The sequence below is a fragment of the Chroicocephalus ridibundus genome, chromosome 1, assembly GCF_963924245.1.
Source record: "Chroicocephalus ridibundus chromosome 1, bChrRid1.1, whole genome shotgun sequence".
Lineage (NCBI taxonomy): Eukaryota > Metazoa > Chordata > Aves > Charadriiformes > Laridae > Chroicocephalus > Chroicocephalus ridibundus.
The window spans coordinates 190733513-190753456 of record NC_086284.1 but is presented as its reverse complement, the minus strand read 5'-3'; the positions used below and the strand labels follow the sequence as shown (position 1 = coordinate 190753456).

Sequence of the window (19944 nt, the reverse complement as noted above, 5' to 3'; positions counted from 1 at the left end):
ATTTTTAACTAATTATGTTGATAACTTGTAAAGTCAAGCCTAGTAGTAATTTCTTTATGCTAGAATCAGTATACCTTTGGGCAATTTCAAAGTCATATGTAATCTTAGGGAATCCTGTTGAAGCACTAGATGAAATTCTGCGAGGAACCATTAATCATAAGAGAAACATACAGAGGAAGAATAACCCAGAAAACTAATGATGGAGCACCTGGAGTGCACTTTCAAAAATAAAGAGGGGGAAAAAAAAAAGCCTAAGATAACCTCAGTTTGAAGGCTAAGTAGCTTAAAAATACTGCCATTTAGAATTGTTTTTGGTATAATGTAAGAGGGAAATAGTACAACTTAATATTTTCCTACCCTTAACGGGTGATTAAAATGGTGAAAGTATAAACTGTGAAGTCAAACCAAGAGAATTTAGTACCTTCTTATACAGCAGTCTGACAAAGATTTATAGAATATCTACATGATTTTTTTCTACTTTAAAATACTGGTATTTAGTCTTCTGCAAGAGCATTTTTTGTGTGTTTGCATACTAGAATATCATATCATTAACTATTTAAACCAGTTATGAAATACTATATTGTTATAGCACAAAGCTTTAAAGTGGCATAGAATTTTCTGAGTAGAAAAAAGTTAAACTTTTAGAGGTTACTGTATTTCTCCTAGAGATAATTATGGTGCAGTGCAGCACTGGAAAAGTCACTTCCTTGCATTCTCCTGAGATACAAATTTAAAATAAAATGAAGAAAACCTATTACAAGTTATTACTAAATTAAAAGGTTAAAAATTGTGGTTAAGAAAGTACTTCAGTATTACATTTTTTTACCTCTTTTTGTTTTGAGATTTTCACCATTAATTCAAACCGGCTGCTGTGTTGTTTGTGTTTTTTTTAGATGGAGCATCGTCATCGAAAAAAAGACACACCGGTACCAGCTAGCAGTCACCATCTTTTTGTTCAGATGAAGAGTCTCATGTGCTCCAATCTGGGAGAGGAACTTGAAGTAATCTTCTCACTCTTTGATAGTAAAGAAAATCGGCCCATCAGGTACCATATGATTTTTCACTGGAATACTGATTTTACACAGGTTTTGTCAATGTGCGTTGCATGTTTTGATCCAGAAACAAGTTTAGAAACAAGTAGAAGGTAGTCTTGATTCGGGATAATTTTTTTGCTTCCTTTTGAAATTCAGTTTCTATACTTAATACTTTGTAGTATCATTTTAGTTTTAAATAATGTGTATTTCTCAGTCTTGTTTAGCTGTTTCAGTTTTTGGTTGGTTTTGTTTGTGTAGGAACATATATACATGTATGCATACAGAGTGAATATTAGTTTTGTGACCTAAAGGTGATTTTTCAGTATCAATTAATTTCCTCTCTCAAATCAGTGCACGTTCAAAACTTAGAACTGTTGCTTGCTCTGTAATATTTCCGTGATGAATTCTCCCAGGTACATGAGACTGGGGGGCTGCCCTTAGTGAATGAAGAGTCTTTTTATAAAAAAAGGAGCCTGTACTTCAATGAGGAGTCGCCCGTTCTTCAGTGAAAGAGGCAAACCCGATCTCACATTTAGGGTTTACTTGGTCTCTTTTTTCAGCTGGGAGCTGATCCTTTTTCTGTCTGTCCTAGAGCTTAAATTCTGTGAGAGCACTGTTAGCTTTTTAAATTTTAAATATTCAGTAGCTATTTCTACTCCTTGCACATTTCTGGCTGAGAGAGAGATCATGGGAATGAGCAGTAGTGGAACCATGATGCATTCAATAAATACGAGCACAGGAGAACGGAGTTAGTGCAAGAACCATAGAAGTTCTGTTTGAGGAATATGTTGAGGAAGATTGAAGCACTAAATGCTTGTTGCACTGGTGATGGGAGATCAGCCTCTGGTCAGAAGGGTCCCATTCATAATCTGCTGCGGGTTTTTGGCCACTGTATTCTTCTCTGCTCTCCTTACCATAGAAAGAGTAAGTTCTGGAGGCAAAAAACATCATGTGCTTTAAGACTTGCCACTAGAGAAATGAAAGACTAGTCTTCAAAACAATAAACACTTTAGATAAGACAGCTCACAAATGCACAAAAAGAAATATAAACTAGTGCTTTAAGCCTGTTAATAGGGTAAAAATTGTTACTCAAAATGTGTACAAAGCCATGACTGTGTACTAGTTATTGTCTTATGTATGGCAATAGGAATTTGAGGAACCATGTGGAATTTGGGCTGAATTTGACAGAACAGAGTCTGTGTTTTGTAGTTGGCCAAGATAACTAACCAGTGCTTTGAAGGAAGATTATACTGAGTAAATTGATTTTTGTTGGTAATGAAATCATATGTAAGCAACTATTGCTACAGTATTAGCTGCTAAATACTGACACTTCATTCTGGCCTGCACTTTGGACATTAGTCACCAAAACACAGTTTACTGTCATTTCTGAAAATTAAACGTGCATCAGGGCACATCTTTTGTGTTCACTCCAGTGAACGGCACAGCAGGTGATAGATTTAGGAGAGAGCTTCAGACCTTGACAGAAAACAATTTGAGTGTTATGGATTGCTGAAAACAAGGTTATGGCAGTAGCGGTGGTATGAAAGCAAATGGATTGGATTTCGTGTTCACATGAAAGCACAAATTCTAGAGCTGTTTGTCACATGCTTGCTATGATCTGACCTTTAGTTATTGATTGCTGACTCCAGTGTCTTTTTGCAGCTGCTTTATTATGTGTGAACTTCCTCCTCCTGTTACTGGCAAACCTTGAAGAAGCGTGTTGCCATGAATCCAAACTGCCTTATAGGGCGTGGGGGTAATGACAAGATGAACTTTGTGAAGGCAGTTTGCAACCATCTGCAAAGCAAACACGCTCAACCCCCCAACAAAAAAAAAACCAAAGCAAAAAACCCTCACAAGAAACAAATAGAAACCTCTCAACATGTTGAAAAAGCTGAAACCAAGAGAGTTTTCACAAGAACATATTAAAAACGAGGTGTGTCTCTATCACAGAGTAAACTCTGGAATGCAGAGGTGTCCAAGCTGGAGATTTATATGGTCTTTCTGAATTACACCTGGAACTCACATAACCAGGTTATCACAGAGTTAAACCAAAGCTAGTAGGTCTTGGTGCACAACAGTATGGTACGATGTATAATTTTTATTCAGTACCAATGGGTGGGGTATTTCAGAGGTCTTTAGGACCTGGCTGATGCGTGTACGAAATGAACAGCTTCCCTCAGAAACATGATGTAGGAGAGGAGACCATATCTGCGCTCCTCAGCTACGGCAGTTCACACCCTGCCATGCTACCAAAGCCTGCAGGCGAGAGCAGAGCTGTGGAGCCTGGACGCACAGACTCTTCTGCTCGTTTCTGATGGAAGGGCGGGTCAAAAGCTGTGTGCGGCAACACCTTAATGTCTGTCACAACTTACCTGTGTCATTTGTCTGTGGTTTCCTAAGTCATCGTCTTGTGGACCAGTAGAAAAATGCAATGAAAATAATAGATGAAACTCGTTAATAGTACAGATAAATGTAAGGAATTATACATGATAGTTTATTTCCTGAAACAGAAAGATCTTTGATTAAGAATAGAAGTATATGAATATATATGACTTAAAATATATTTCTTCAATTCGTTATTTATGGTATTAGGATTTTGAGGGTTTGTTTCTTTGGACTTTCTTGCTTTTTACCACAAGTTTCAGTTTTGCGAGCGCTATATGTGTGCCAAGCTTTCCTCAGGTGTGTAATCCTGCTTGTTTTAATGAGACTCTTTGAATGCGTAGTGTTGAGTACAAGCTGACAGGTAAAATGGCTCCAACAATGTGTCTTAATGTGGATTATAATATAGTGTTCATTGTCCATCTGATGTAAATTGACATAAAGCAAGTGATCTCTGTACCCTCTTAAACAAAGCACTCATTTGGAGAGAGTAAAAATTGAGAATTGACATTTAATGATAGAATTTCTGTACTGATATTTTTCTTAAGACTAACTTTGCTTGTTATCAGGTACACCTACAAATGTAAGATCTCTCTATATATCTGTTTCATTTTTTGTAAGCTCAGGTTTATGCAACTGAAATAGCATCTTTACAGGATTGTTGGAGATCTAGAAGTAACATTATCTGATTAATTTTGTAGTTGATTGCATATCTTTTTCCACAGCCTTTTTTTTTTTTCTTTCCTGGTGTTGTTTTATGTTATCTGTTTCATACGTTCAGCCGTTTGAACAGAAACATTTATTCAAAAATCATGGTTAAACTGAGTTGCAATTGTAGATACTAGGGTGGGGCACGTATCTACAAAAAGGAATAGTAAGTCTTAGGAAGCTTGAGTATAGCAGCTCCCTTCGTAGTCCAGCTCCAGAGTAGTGCAAGAAAAAGCAGCCTCTAAGTGGGATGCTCTGATCCAAATGGTTAACAATGTTCAGAAAGAAATAGAACACGTTGCAGCGCACAGCTCACTTGGCTTCTTCACGTTACTCATCTGCAAGGAACCACAATATATAAGTGATATTTTGTGGCATTTTTCTTAGTGAGACTATTTTTAATGTATTAGTAGAAATCTGTCTGTATATTGCTGCAGAGTTTGTACAGAATGTTTTCATTAAATTTTCAGTATTTATATATTACTGATAAAAGGATGTCATTTTTACTAACACGCATAAACCAATATGATTTTGTGATAGTGAATTGGCAAATTCACAATTATTGATTTTTCTGTTCAACTGTAGTGTGAAACAGTTTGAAAGGCTTTGATTTTTCTTTTCTTTTATTTTGAAAATGTATGAGTTATTAATAATATGGATAGCGTGTTACCATCTGGAAAAGTTTGTGCTTTGAAAAAGAAGGAAAAAAGAAGGTACTTGGTAACATAGGGAAGGTATAGTTTAATATTAAAGTGCAAGAATAAGGTTGTCTTTAGGCCTTTTTAGAGTTATAGTTTTCTCAGGCAACATTAATAACTGATCAAACTTAGAATATAGTCATTGAACAATGAAAGGTAATGAAACTTTGTTGTTATAGTTATGTGTTCTCTCTAAAAAAAAAAAAAGCATGCCATAGCAACTGAGACAAACCAAGTTATAAGCAGAAAGGAGAGTGTGTTAACAGTTCTTGTGTTTGACTCAGTAGGACTAGAATTGACTGATAAGAAAATATAACTTCATTACATTCTAACAACAAATTAAAAGAATATAGATGTATAAAGTAGAAAGAAAATTAGATATCAAATTGAAAACTATGATGCTGAATGTCAGCACACAACTTTTCTCTAATTCTCCTGACCCATGTGTTTTGCCACAGGAGTGAAGTTCAGTAAGTATTCTTGTCAGGATTCTAACACAAAACAATGTTAGCCACTGTTTATCTCTGTAAGGAACAACAGAAAAACAATATCTTAATGACGATTGCTATAGCTTAACAGAAAGTCCAGAGTCCCTGGAAATATTCATTGAACATTCAAAGGCAGAGAATGAAACTGAGCATGAGTCTTTGTTTTCTTAAGAGAAAACACCAACCTATTAATATAAATCTGTTCATCACCTACACTACACTCTTGTTCCTCTTTATCAAAAAAAACAAAACCTAACGTGGTCACTGCATGCTTTATATTTAAATTTAGCATTTGCTCCTCTTCATCACCTTTTCTTTCTTTGATTAGTTGTGCTTCATTAGAAAAGAATTGGTTCTGAAAGGACATGCAAGTGTATCTTCAGGGCAGGGGGACATGCCGTAAGGCTCTGGAATCTGAGTAGATGGAAGTGTCTTTCTGTAGTCCCGAGTAACGTGCCAAGATTAAGACATATGCCAATGCTTAGCATCTCCTTCTTGTTTAATTTTAGAAGGTTTCATGAAGAATAAATGGGCTTTAGGGTTGGAATCGAGCTCCAAAGACATCTAAACTTAAAATCTTTCTGTGAATTGCATCTCTAGGCACCTATTACAGTCTACAGAGACGTAGTTATAGACAGTGAAACCTAGAAAGCGATTTAGCTGATGAAATGTCTGTGTCTTCTTCAGGGCATGTTGGCTAGCTTTTTAGGATCCATACACTGTATTGATTAAAGAGCTGCTCAGCATACCTGGAAGTAATTTTGAGCTGAATCCATCCTATTTCTTTTCTGTTTTCTGTTTCACTACTTTATATTCCAATAAAGCTTGAGGCTTCCAAGTTCAGAACGCTGACTTCATAAAGGATATAGATAGTCAATATTAGTTATCTGACTTCTTGACATTAGCACCTCAGAGTGGAGTCCGTAAGGAAAAGCACTCTGAATTTGCTCTTAAAATGTTTGCAAAGGATTTAGAGTAGATGGATCAAAATTAAGTGATATATGTATTTACAAATTTAGTAGTTACTTCAGTATATATTAAAATTCTTTTGTTAATAAAGAAAGCATGGTCTGTGTGTCTCTTATTATTACGTTGTGGTAGGCAATGTATATGTTTAAGGAATATTCTTCTAATTTAACATATAAATTGGTGCTCTCATTGTGTGACCTGACAGTGCATTTCTAGAATAGCACCTTTTAAAATAAGTCAGAGATGAGAATTAAAGCCATAAAACCACTAAACCATTATTATGCTTTATATAATGTGTCCTAGTATTCCTTTAGTGCTTGGAATAAAAGGAAAATTAGGTAAATTTATAACTACATTATTCTCAGTTAAATAATATTTCATCTTAACAGCATGGATAAATGCTCATATTTCTCCCAACATGTGCTAAGAATTAGATGATAACATGTTTTTCAGGTGAGATGTGAGGAACTGTGGTGTAGAAATGAGTTAGTGACTTGCCTAGAGAAGAACTCTGATGTCAGATAGCAACACAAAAATCAGTGTGATGCTTGGGGTTCTTTTTGATCCTCAGACTTCCTAACTAAAGATTTCTCTAGATTGGTAGCAGCTGTGATGCATCACTTGTGCGTAACCTAGTGTGATCACCATCCATTTTGGGAAACAGGGATTTTTTTCCGTCAACTTTAGTAAGCTAGAGATAAATGTTCTTTTGTGATCACTTGCCATTTGTTTGGGACAGTATAGGACCGTACTTTTTGCCAGGTGCTTTTTGTTGCTGGAAATTGCTATTAAAAATACTTTTTTTTTCTAACTGTGTTGGCATCCACAATAAGATTAGTTCTATTGTATTAAGGTGGATGTAATAATAAAATACTTTATTATTGTTTTTAATAAACAGTAATAATTAATATTACTTTGCAGACTATTTCTATATTGATGTAATTGTCCAATCTTTGTCTTCACACTTTAAAATTCTTCTTTTGGACATGAATATTCTACTTCCTGTATGGAAGCAAGAAAACTGTAGAAGTTTACTCTTGATATTCAAGTATTTAAAACTGAGTGATGACATGCTAGTGCACTTGGTGCATTAAGACTACAGTTGCAAGTCATTCATTTTCAATTTAATTGGTGCATACTAATTTCACTTGACTGTGTATGCATGTGTATCTATCCATATTTTCTAGCTAAACTAGCTGCTAGGAATAAAAAGAACAAAAAACTGAACAATACACGAACAGGGCTTGTGACCTGAACAGAAATAAAAGAGGAAGAGGAATGTAAGGTTAGAAGACATCATAGTGCATATATCAAAGAACTTTCCTGGGACAAGCCATAAGGCTGTAGCATGTTAAAGCAGTGCCAGCCACACACTCGCCCCCTCCCAACTCGGGGGCCGTTGCTGTCCTAATAAAGAAAACTGCAAAGCAGAAAGAAGGGAAGGCAAATGGAACAAGATACAGGAACACACCATGGAAAACTCTAGGAATCATCAGGGGCTAACTTCAGCAGTTTATTGTTAATCTAAGAGACGAAGATGCACTTACAAGAAAACAGCTAAGTTTAAACTTTAAGTAGAAGATAGGACATTCTTAGAGCTCCAAAGGGAGACTGGAAATGTGTGTTTTCAACAGTTCAGCAGAGTGCAACGATCCTGTGTTCTGGTGTTCTAATGGTCTTTATGAGCTGCTTTATAAATCTCTTGTAATATGTGGTCATTTATGAGATTTGTGAAGTTTTTGAGATTTTTCTATTCCTAAGAAATTATCAGTAGCTTCTGTTCTGTAAAGTTGGAATATGAAGATGCTTAGATTCCCAACGTTTAGAGTACTGAAGAGTGTGGTGGTGATTGTTTGCTTTGGGGATATCTTCTCTTACCAGCACTAAAGTTAATGAAATGAACCTCTCTCCTTTCAGTTAGATCACACTTACAAAGTATGTACTTCAACAGATGACACAGTTACCGGTGTGTAGTGGCAGATTTTTGGAGAAATAAGAGAGATCTGATGATAGTACATGCTTTTCCCCTACATGTACTCATATCATTTACTGAATACAGCAGTTTGTTGCAAAAGTGATGACCTTAGCGTAGCCAGAGGGCCATTTACACTGGAGCTTTAAGAACACCAATTCTTTAATCAAAAATATATTGATTTTTTTTTTTTATCAGATCCTGGAAAGATGTCACTTATCAGCTTTTAATAGAATCAGTCTAACAAGTTGAAAGGAACAAAGTAACAAGTTAGCTGTTTTCCAGACAATGTGCATTATTCACTGAGATTCTGTTAACTTTATTTTTGTCACAAGAATATTGTGCCGTTACAAAATACAAAACCAAAAAACAAGACCCCAAAGAAAATATTTACCAGATGACTGTGTTCAAAAAATCAAATATCCCAATGTCCTCTGAAATGCCTGCCCTTTCCAGTGTAGGTACTCTTAAGACTGTATTTATATTTGTAGCACCTTGCTATCCAGAGATCTTGTCTGTTTGTTTTTTTTAAGAGAATTTTGGAGACAGCAGCAACCGTCATCTGGGTGCTGTATTATGAAAACAGGAATGGAGGGTATTAAGCCTGCTGCCCACATTTGCTGAATTGCAGACCCTGTTCTTGACATTGATGATTATGCATAAGAATGCTGCGTCATCTCCTGGCCAAAGTCCCAGTTGCTTTCCTGACCTTTACATTGATGTAGTTTGTGCCTCTGTGTTATGCCAACATGCTACTATAGAAATTATTTTTCTTAAATCTGCAATGTGACACACAGTTCTTATGTAGCAGTGTCTAAACCATTTTCTTAATGTTTTAAGTTTTTTCCAAATAGGATTGCTATTAATAGGACAATTTTAAGGCAGCACTTCAGAAAGACGGAGTGTGGTAAGGTTTTCTTTCATTGATATACACTTTTGTGTCTGTGTCAATATGATATGAACGTCTTATCACAAATGATGGATGCCTCTGGCCCCATCTGTGTGAGGAGCAGCGATAAGTTGGCATGCTAATCCTCCTTTTCTTGTCACCTTGAACAACCTTGTTTGTAACTACCATGTTGCCCTCAAATGAGCACAAATTCTTAAGCAGCACAAAGAGGAATAGGCTGTTTAGACAAGGCCAATGAAAGCGAACTGCTCTTTGTATTTTGTGAGCTTTTGATTATATGCTTGATGATTGTGTGGACTCCAGACCATATCAAAGAATAAGATGATTACGCTTGCTTTGTTGTATACTTATCCTCACCTTTTTAGTGACGTTGATGCACATCATCAGTCTTTTTACGCCTTTCATTTTTCAGTTCTGCTATTACTTTAAATCAGTTAAATCACTTGCTGAAAGCTGAAATCCATGTTTTGTTGGTCAAAATACTTACTATTTTGTGTTCTAATTATTTTTATTTTATTTTATTTTATTTTAAGAAAAAAGCCATAATGTCAGGTTTTTCTCCCTTTAAGAAACAAATATTCTCCCCCCCCTCTTATTCTATGAAAATCTTAAAAGATTTTGGTATAGTAAGAAAATGTTTAAAGGCATTTTTTCGCCGCCTCCATCAGCATCTTCAAAACTGTCTGTTCTGTTTTAGCGCAGCTCAAATAACCGGACTTTTAAACATCCCTCTAAATAAAGTTTACACAACTATTGATAACAGTCAGAACAACAGCAAGAAAGGGCTTGGATGCCTCTTGAATCAAGGTGATAATATATTTCCATTACCCAGACGGCTCACTATTGAGAACCTGAGATGTCTTTTTTCTTTACAGGCTGAGAAGATATCCCTGTGGCCTTTCTTGAGCAAGAGCTCAAAGATTCATTATTGCTTAAAGCATATAAGTGGGTTACACTTGAGTTTCAATATCTAGTTTATTTAGGATCAGTGCTCCAGACATCAGCACTCGAAATGCAGGAGACTTGAATAGTTAAATTCTTTGTTGCTTCTAAACAATGTTAAACACTAGACCACAAAGGAGATGGAGAACATATTTGTGAAGCTGTAGTACTCAGTGCAAGGCTACGGAAGTTATTAAAAAAGTACAGGGGAAGAATCCTTTATGGATGGCCTGCTGGCTAATGAAGAATATATTGCATATTGTTGTGAGGAACAGTTCGTTAATTATAGTCATTTGGAACTTCAGGGCAAGTAAAGAGAAGTGGTAAGGTGTTGTAGCATGGCGGTTATTAACTCACAGAGATGGAAGGTGGAGACAAACGTGTAAAGAACCATATTACTGTAAAGACCCAAATGACTTAACTGTTTATCTGTGCTGCTTTTATGTGGTACTTACATAATCACAAAATCATGGAATGGCTGAGGTTGGAAAGGAACTCCAGAAGTCGTCTGATCTAACGTCCTAGAGCTGGTTGCCCAGGAGCCTGTCCAGATGGCTTTTAAATGTCTCCAAGGATGGAGATTCCACAGCGTCCTTGGGCAACCTGTGTCCCGTGCTCAGACACCCTCACAGTAAAGAAGTTATTTCCTGATGCTCAGAGGGAACCTCCTGTGTGTTTGTGTCCATTGCCTCTTGTCCCGTCACTGGGCACCACTGAAAAGAGCCTGGGTCTGTCCTCTTTGCACTGTCCCTTCAGGTATTTATATATATTAATAAGAACCCCTCTGAGCCTTCTCTTCTCCAGGCTAAACAGTCCCAGCTCTCTCTGTCTATCCCTCCAGTCCCTTGGACATCTTCTGGCCCTTCTTGCACTTTCTCAAGTATGTTCATGTCTGTCTTGCACTGGGAAGCCTGGAACAGGACACTACTCCAGATGTGGCACCACCAGCACTGACTAGAGGGTAGAAGGATCACCTCCCTCAACCTGCTAGCAATAACTTGTCTAATGCAGCCCAGTATACCATTGGCCTCCTTGCCACAATGGCACGTTGTTGGCTTATGTTCAACTTCGTGTCCACCAGGACCCCAAGTCCTTTTCTGCTAAGCTGCTTTCCAGCTAGGTAGCCCCTGGCATGTACTGGTGCATGCGATTGTTCCTCTCCAGGTGTAGGACTTTGCACTTTCCCTGACTGAACCTCAGCAGGTTCCTGTCAGCCCATTTCTCCAGTCTGCTGAGATCCCTTTGCATGGCAGCCCAACCCTCTGGTGTTTCAGGCACTCCTCCCAGTTTTGTGTCATCAGCAAACGTGCTGATAGGACACTGTGCATCATCATCCAGATCATTAACGAAGACATTAAACAGGACTGGACCCAGTACTGACCGCTGGAGTACACCACTAGTTACAGACTAGTAACTGGGCTTGTGCAAACCCCATGAAGTTCAGCAAGACCAAGTGCAAGGTCCTGCACTTGGGTGGGGACAATCCTCATTCAGATTTTCTGCTCCTGCATGTACAATATTCAATTCTTTTTTGTTTCTGAATATCATGGAAGTTCAGGGGCTTTATTTATAAATAGCTGTGCATAAAGAGAGGGGATTGTTTTTACAATTATCTATGAAAGTTAACATCATACTGGGAAAAAAAAGCATCTGCTTTTTTAGCAGTTGTTCAGGGATATGTTTTAACTGTCTCTCAGCCTAAATTACCTGATCCCAATAGCACAGAATTTCTGGGAGAAGTGAACACTGACTAGAGAGGCAGAGTTTGGATGGGGCTTTGTTGTAGTTTTTCAGCAACGTAAGATTTTTGTAAAGAAAAAAATGTATGTACATTAAAGTGTGCTCAGTACAATGCCATATCATATGCTACACACAATCTAGTTGGTCATTATAATTTTTGAGCTATCATTAGGTGATAGGCTACATTAGGTGACAGGCTACTCTGCCTTTTTCCCTTAAAATACTATTTTTTTAATGTGCATAACCTTCACTTCATCAGGTTCCTTCGAAATTACTACTCGGATACCTCCACATTATCCATGGATGCTTTTTGTCTTGAAGTAGTCTTGGATCCTGACTTTTTCCATGCAAGTGTGCCTGCAACACAGGGCAGGGATTTGAGCTAAAGGAGCTAGCAGGGTTTCTGGTAGAGGGAGCAACCCGTGGGAACCAGAAGCAATGAACTAGCTTGGGGCTACTTTTCCTTTATAGTATTGCCACAAAAGCATAATCTGCACTTTTACTGGATCACAGCGTAGGGCAGCTCAGTGTTATTTTCAATTTCCTGTACAGTGTGCACGAAAACATCTCGTCTTGAACAGTATTAAAACTGTGCTACAGCGAATTACACAAAATCAATGGATGTATATCCATACCTGGTAGATACAGAAGAGATGAAACATTTTGGCTTTTCTGGCTAGTAGATTCTTTGAGTGCTCCATTCTAGTTCAGGCATTTATTACTCTGTTTTGTCCCTCCTCAGAAACAAGATGAAATAAAACCAGCCTGGTTTTATTTATCTCCTGCTCATTGAGGAGGTAGTCCTGATTTTAGCAGGAGGATTGAAACACCTTGAAAGAAGCGTAAAGGTCACTTTGGCAAGAGAGCAGGCTCTGCTCTATTAACAATCTCTTTATGCATTTGGAATGAAAATATCTTTTTAGATGTGTAACTTGGTATGTATATTTGTGTTCGTAATTTTTTTTTTTAAATTTTATGTTATCCTTTATATTGAGATATATGCACACTCAATATATAAGCGGGCTTAATTATTTCGTTGTTGGCTTTGTTTAATACAAAACACCTGATAATTTGCCCTTTTGAACAAGAATGGATTTGGTATGATTGTAGCTGAAAATAAATACAGAGTTATAAAAAGCAACTTCAAAGAGAAGTCTGAAGTTCCAGAAACTTCAAAAGCTTCCCTTCAGAAAGTGTGCCTCATTTTTTCCAGTTATTGATTCTGAGCAGAAAGATTCCTACGTGCAGGAATATAGTCAGGACTTATATAGTCTGTCAGCCTTTTCTTGGCAGGAGTAGTCAAGTAGTAAAAGTCATAGGGCTTCTCCTCTGCTTGGATCCTAGACGAGGAGAAATTCTGGAGTAGGAGTCGTCAGAGGAAATTAGCAAAAACTTGTGTCTCGGTCACAGTAAAACTGGAAATGGGAAGGATATGCCTCAAGTGAATACTTTTTCTTGAGAATACTGATGTGAACTGTCTGCTGTGGAGTTCTTCCACATCAGACGTAAGAACACTAAAGTGCCGGCCCAGTCAGTCCGTGTCCCCCTTTGATTACATTGATTTATTGTTTTATAAAGCAAGGCAGTTACAAAAGTAGAGTAAAAGACACACTTACTGTAACTAATAGCCTGACCCAAAAGGTACTCAACATATAATAATCAAACATTGGAACTTGAGCCTCTAGGGTGCCCCATGAGTATTTAGGCTCCTTACCTTACAGTGTGAGGATGATTTTTTTTTTTATTTTTTTTTTCTTTCCCTGAGCCTGGTTTTGACCTGAAAACTGTTCTGGATTTAGAAACTCTTCACAGGAACATACCATGACCAATGAGAAATTTCAAAATCAGTGGGTTGGTATTTTACAAAGATTTCTGTAGGTCTGTCCTCTTTGTCCCCTGTACCTATTAATATTTAAAATTTTTTTAGCTTTCAGATATCAATAGCAAAAATATATTTTATTTATCCCTTGCAAGTAAGTAATTTTTTTGGCAGCTCAGTTTTACAAACTCATCAACAGCAATAGTATAAGCAGATATGATTTATGTAGTGGGAAGAATGTGTATGAAAGGAATGTTTGGCACAGCTGTGTCCTCCAAATGTTTTGGTCTTGTGGTAGTTTTTTGTAATAAATGTCTTTTCTACAGACGTATTTTGCCCTTCATTGCCAGCTGATCAAAAAGGTTTGTCCTGGCTTTAAGACGTTCTAGATGTTTTAATAATACTTCTTCTTGCAAATCATTAATTTAATCTGACTTTGTGCAATGCTGTGTAATTTGCTGTCATTAATGAGACATTTTTGATAAATGGCTCTTTAAATACTGACCGTTCTTGAATTGCAAGAGAATAACATTTTACTTCAGGGTAGTGTTCCGAGCATTTTTGAGGAGTTGGCGTTCCAACAAGCCCCATTTGCACTGTCCGATTCAGCAGTTGTACGGGAACTGCTGCACGAGAATTTGCAGCAAAATAACTGCATTTGTGGATAAGTAAAATGAGGTAGATATGGTAGGAATGAGTTTCTAAAAAAAGGCACGAGTGTAGTCTAGCAAGAAAATGCTTTTGAAAGGATTTGGTTTTGTATTTTTTTTGTGAGACAGAGCCTTTTTTTAATCATATCTTTCATATGCCCTCAAATCAACAAGTACAGATGTGTTATTCCCAGGTGTGAGAGTGAGTGTGTTAGAAATTAGATGTAGTTCAGTTCCTCACATGAATACCCATATTCAGTGAAACAAATGTACCTACCTATCTACTGTTTGAAGATTCTTTCTCAAATACTTCCTGCTTGCTGTGGTTGGAGAAAGGGTGATAGCTATATAGATCTTTGAACTGTTCTTGTGTAGATAGGTGCTTTTTAAAGCAGACAGACCAACCCAAGCGAGATGAACCTGTGGTATTGATAGGTCTCTCATATGAATAACCCTCTTACTGTTTATATTGTAAAATTTCAATATACCAGGAATGTAACAGGAGAAATAATTGGTTTTAATTGCGATGATGAAAGCACTGCAAGTTACATTCAGAAGTCAATGCAGTGTTAGAACAGGGAGGGTACAGCCATGACGTATTTGTGACAGATTTAGGTAATGATGAGATATATTCAACACTAGTGGTATTCTGGTAGGTTTACAGATCATCTTATCGAGAATGTGTTGCAGTCGCACTGGCTACCGGCAAAAGGCACCTCAGGGTCGGCACAGAAGAATACAGACTTGCCGTTTGTAAACCCCCAAATGGTGATTAATATATAGGAGCCCAGGTGTTGTTGGAGGGAGGGGATTTTCTTAAATGCTTTTGTTTCCCTTCACTTTTACCCATTCCACCTGCTGTCTTCAAGTTTAATTTCTGTCTTTGGGGAAAGATACAGCAAATCTGCTTGTATCCGTGCTGTTACCTCAGTCAGTGACTAGGATAATAATCAGGATTGTAATTCAGCTTAAAGGATCTGTAGGTCTGTGCACTGAAAATGCTGTGCTACAAAATGTTTATCCATGGTGTCAGACTAAGCTCACTATTACTGAGAGCTCCAGGTTCTGGTGTATGTTGTTTCTTCAGTTGTAAATACCTGCTGATAGATTCCAGCATGCTGTCTGTCTTTTAAAACTATATCGTTGTCTTTTGGCTCCTGGTACTTCATGAAAAATAATTCAAAATTACTGTTTCCTAAGTAACTTGTTACTCTCTTCAAGAAACGTGTAATGCTACCTCTGAGTTAAAATACAGGTGCAAATTTGTAAAATAATGTAGGGTGTGTTCATAAAAACTAAATTCTTAAGGCTGCCTTCGGTTCGTAAAGAGATGGAAGAAGAAGAGAGCAGGAGCCTGATTTAACTACATATATCTTTTTTCCTTTCCCATCCATCTCCCCTTTCATCTCACTTTCTTCTTTCCCTTTTCCACTTTTCCCCATTAGCTGTACAGCTAACGGAGGGAAACTGGGCTCCAAAGCATAAAGCTAGTGTTTGCAAATGTTTTTCTTCTCCTTCCCCCATGTTGTCAGCATGGCTAAGAGACATGAAGATAAGCTTCGATATAACATCATCGTATCGTTTTGTTTGATTTATTTTTGGTTTTGATCTTTATCTGAAATTGGCTGAAACCTGATTTTTATAATATACTTTTTCTCTCCCCCTTGCTTATTGCTACTTATTTTACAGATAGAAATTTGGTTATGGTTTTCATTTTGGTTATGGTTTTCATAAGTGCATAAGGGAGTTAAAATACAGTGGCTGATTTACTGTGGAACAGCTTGTACTGCTAAGTCATGTTGGCACATTTATCATTCAGTTATTTTCTGATTAAGAATATAGTTTTAAGGCTTTGTTATCTTTACTTCAGTAACATATGACACGTTGTACCACACTTCTCTGCATTTTACCACTAAGTACAAGGACAACATTTTGCGTCTGATCTTGGTTTTATGAAGTCAATGAACCTTTAGCTGTAAATGAAGTCAATTCAGATTCAAGTTCTTAATGAATGTCCATTAACAGTGTTCTGGAATGTCATAAACTTACGATGGTGAATTATGAGGCAGTATTCTCTTATTGCTTCTCATTGTTTGCTTTAGAAATCACTGTAACCTATATTTAAGTCGAGAGCATTTATAAAGATGTCTGAAAGTGAAGCTATACAGAGAAGTATGACTATATGATGACATAGCTTTACCACAAGAATATGCCAAGTGGTATAAATCTGGCTGGTTCTTTTTTTGATAGTGTGTTTATAAATCATGGAACAAGCAATCTGTCTAGACTAGTAACATGTGACTGGTAACATTTTCCTGCTAATACTAAGGAAATAGGGGTCACCCATGAAAATAGAACAGTTTGTGGCCGTGTTTCTTTTAAATGCATGCATTAAGCCGGCAGATTTGGAACACATTGTTACTTTGCTAATACACGGGAAGTTACAGTACAAAAATCCCTTGTTGACCTTCTTAAATTAATCTCTCCAGCATTAGTTATTTCCTTATTTTCAGTGGGAAGACAGCAGAGCTTAAATGTGTACAGCATGTTTAAGTGGCAAGATTGGTGCTCATAAAAAATTCATTGCAGTGTAAACTAGAATCAGATTGTCTCAATACAAAGGAAAGGTGTTTCCCCCTTGGGGTACTGCTATGTATATTTGCCATATATATGTATGTGTAACTGGCTGCTGAGAAAACTGCTGTGCGTTAAGATACTAGCCCCAGATTTAACCCACTGGAGTTTTTGCTGCTGTTTGAAGCCAAGCTTTCAGATCTTGGGAATTTTGTGTTATTTCGTTCTAGGAAGGCTGTTTACTTTCCTCAACCATTTTCTAGCCTGTTTGTCTCTATAGAAATCCTTTGAAAAGGTATATAAACGCACATGCACTGCTTGCATTTGGTCCCTGGTAATGTTCGAAGATAACTGTTTTAATCTGAGCTGTAACTGGTACTGTGATATGTTTCAAGAACAAAAAAAACATTATCAAAGCACTGAACAAGGCTTAAGATTTTTATATTTTTTTATTTGTTGTTTGCAGTTTGTTTTTTTTCATCACCACTGGGTCCTATGCTTTAGTCAAACAAAATTTCAAATTCAAGTGAGGAAATTAGATCTGCATAACCATTACGTGTCTGTTGCAATCAGTGCATTTCTTTGTGGCATGACAAAAGTCCTTAGCTTTTAATTATGTTGTGAATCATAATCTCATGGTCTGTGAGTATAAGCGGGGCTTGAAAATTTCATATCGTAGTTGATAGTGAGTAGGAAGCTTTCAAAAGGTGTGCCTTTGTTTCTGCAGAATGTAAACTTCAATAAATATAGAATACACTCCCAGTTAAACTCAGTATTTGCCAGTTTGTAGGTAAACTATGGAAATGGCTTATCCATAGCAAGACAATTCCTTGTTGAATGGTGTTTTTCTTTGAACCGACAGTTCTAGTGATTGTTTTAAAGACAAAAAATGTAGTGAAATGTGTGTATGTATTACTTTTAAGTAGTTCTACAGACTGAAGATAAGGTGGTGAAATTCAGAATTGCCTTGTATTGGCCAAATTTGTATTGACGCATACCAATGCACTGCAGGCTTCAGGGCACAGAAGCTGTATTGTTACTGCTGGAACAGAGACTTTTTTCTTTGTATTCAGTTTTGCATGGTGCCCAACATAATGGGGTCCTAAAGCTTTAGCTGCTTCGGTAATATAAATAATAATGCTTGCTCAATGTACAATAATTTTGTGTGAGATCTAGAAACAAAGCTCTGCACTTTTTTTGCTGTATTTTCCAATTTGCGAATGAGCTAAATCTAAATGAAAGGGCAGAATTATTTTGAAAACCATTTTAAAATCAACAGCAAAATACCAACCTGTTTCTCTGTAAAAAAAGATACTCACATAAACAGTCTTTAAAACTCATTTTTAAAGTTTCCATGGAGACCTAAGCTGCAGAAGTTGGCTGTATCATAAAACATGAATGTTTCTGAGAAAATAATGTTTTCATGCAGTTTGAGGTATTTGAGTTCAACTCTACTATTCTTAGGTTCTGCCTTTTATGCTGTCTGATAAAAAAGCTGCATAGCTGAGGATTGCACAAATGTTTTCAAATAATCACAATGAAAAAGTGTTTGTAGGTTCAGCCTGGATAGCTAGTGCGTAAAAAAAAAAAAAAAAAAAAAAAAAAAAATTAAGCATTCTCCGTACATAGCTCTTAAGAAATGTGCCCTTGAGTGTAACAGCATCCTGGGCTGAGTCAACAAGAACATAGCTAGTTGGTTAAGGGAAGTGATCATCCCCTGCTCAGCGCAGAATCATAGAATTGCCTAGGTTGGAAGGCACCTTTCAGATCATCTAGTCCAGCCATCAACCTAACTCTGACAAAAGCCAGCACTAAACTATATCTCTAAGCGCTATGTCTACCCATCCTTTAAATACATCCATGGATGGTGCCTCAACCACTTCCCTGGGCAGCCTGTTCTAATGCTTAATAACCCTTTTTTGGGGCAAAAATTTTTCCTAATACCCAGTCTAAACCTCCCCTAGCGCAACTTGAGGCTGTTTCCTTTTGTCCTATTACTTGTTACTTGGGAGAAGAGACCGACCCCCACCTCTCTACAACCTCCTTTCAGGTAGCTGTAGAGAGTGATAAGGTCTCCCCTCAGCCTGCTTTTCTCCAGGCTACACAACCCCATCTCCCTCAGCCGCTCCTCATAAGATTTGTGCTCCAAGCGTTGGTTAGACCATCCCAGTTTTGGATGCTCCTGTACAAGACCGATATTAATGAACTGAAGTGAGTTCAGCAGAAAGCCTCACATCGGTTGCGGGCAGGAGCTCCTGCCCTGGGAGGGCAGGCTGAGGCAGTGGAGATTGTTCAGGCTGGAGAAGAAGCGGTTTCAAGGGGAGCTAAGTCACCTGCCTGTGCCTAAAAGAAGATCAGTAACATCAATGGTGCATGGAATGAGAAATAAGAGATAAATTCAAAAAAGAGAAGGTCCATCTGAATATAAAGAAAAAATTAAGGTCAGTCAGACATTGGAATGGGTTTTCCAGAGTGGCTGTGTAGTCTCCATGACTGGAGGTTTTCAACACCCAACTGGCTAAAGCTCTGAGCAAGCTAATCTGACCTTACAGCTGACTCTGCTTTGAGCAGGAGGTTGGACATAGAGGGCCTTTTAAGGTCCCTTTGAATGTGAATGACTGATTCTGTGAATGATCGATGCAGATTTTCTACAAGGCAAATGCTGGTGCAATAAAGATTTAATTAGTCTCTATTGAGTTGCATCTTATCCAACATATTCCTAGTGATTTTCTAGCTGCATTTTTAAAAGCTGTGGATGGTATAGAGCAGTGGTAAACCACGTTTAGCCTCCGGGATAAGCAGAAAGGTGATTACAGTTGGGAAAAAAGCCTCGTTGCACTTTGGAATTCTGTTTCTGATTTGAATATTACAGGGCACCCAGACTCAAATGTCTGGCCAGCTGGGGCTGAGGTTGAGAGGGTGAAGAGAAACGTGTATAACACTTCTGACTTCTTTACTTTTCCTGTCTTCTGCATCTTTCACTGCAGAACTATGTTTGTTACATTTCCTGTGAGGCTGTATCTTGGAGAAAATGATCCAAAGCATGGAAAGTTTG

At 37.5% G+C, this 19944-nt stretch overlaps 1 protein-coding gene across 4 annotated transcripts in view; it reads left to right on the top strand.

Annotated features, from left to right (window-relative positions):
• The window catches only part of DOCK4 (dedicator of cytokinesis 4), a 254777-nt gene that overhangs the window by 100820 nt on the left and 134013 nt on the right, over nt 1-19944 (top strand). For all 4 annotated transcript variants that reach the window (XM_063323184.1, XM_063323182.1, XM_063323183.1 and 1 more), the window contains exon 8: nt 894-1045. In XM_063323184.1, the coding sequence (XP_063179254.1) occupies nt 894-1045 (152 nt within the window). The remainder of the gene's footprint in view (nt 1-893; nt 1046-19944) is intronic.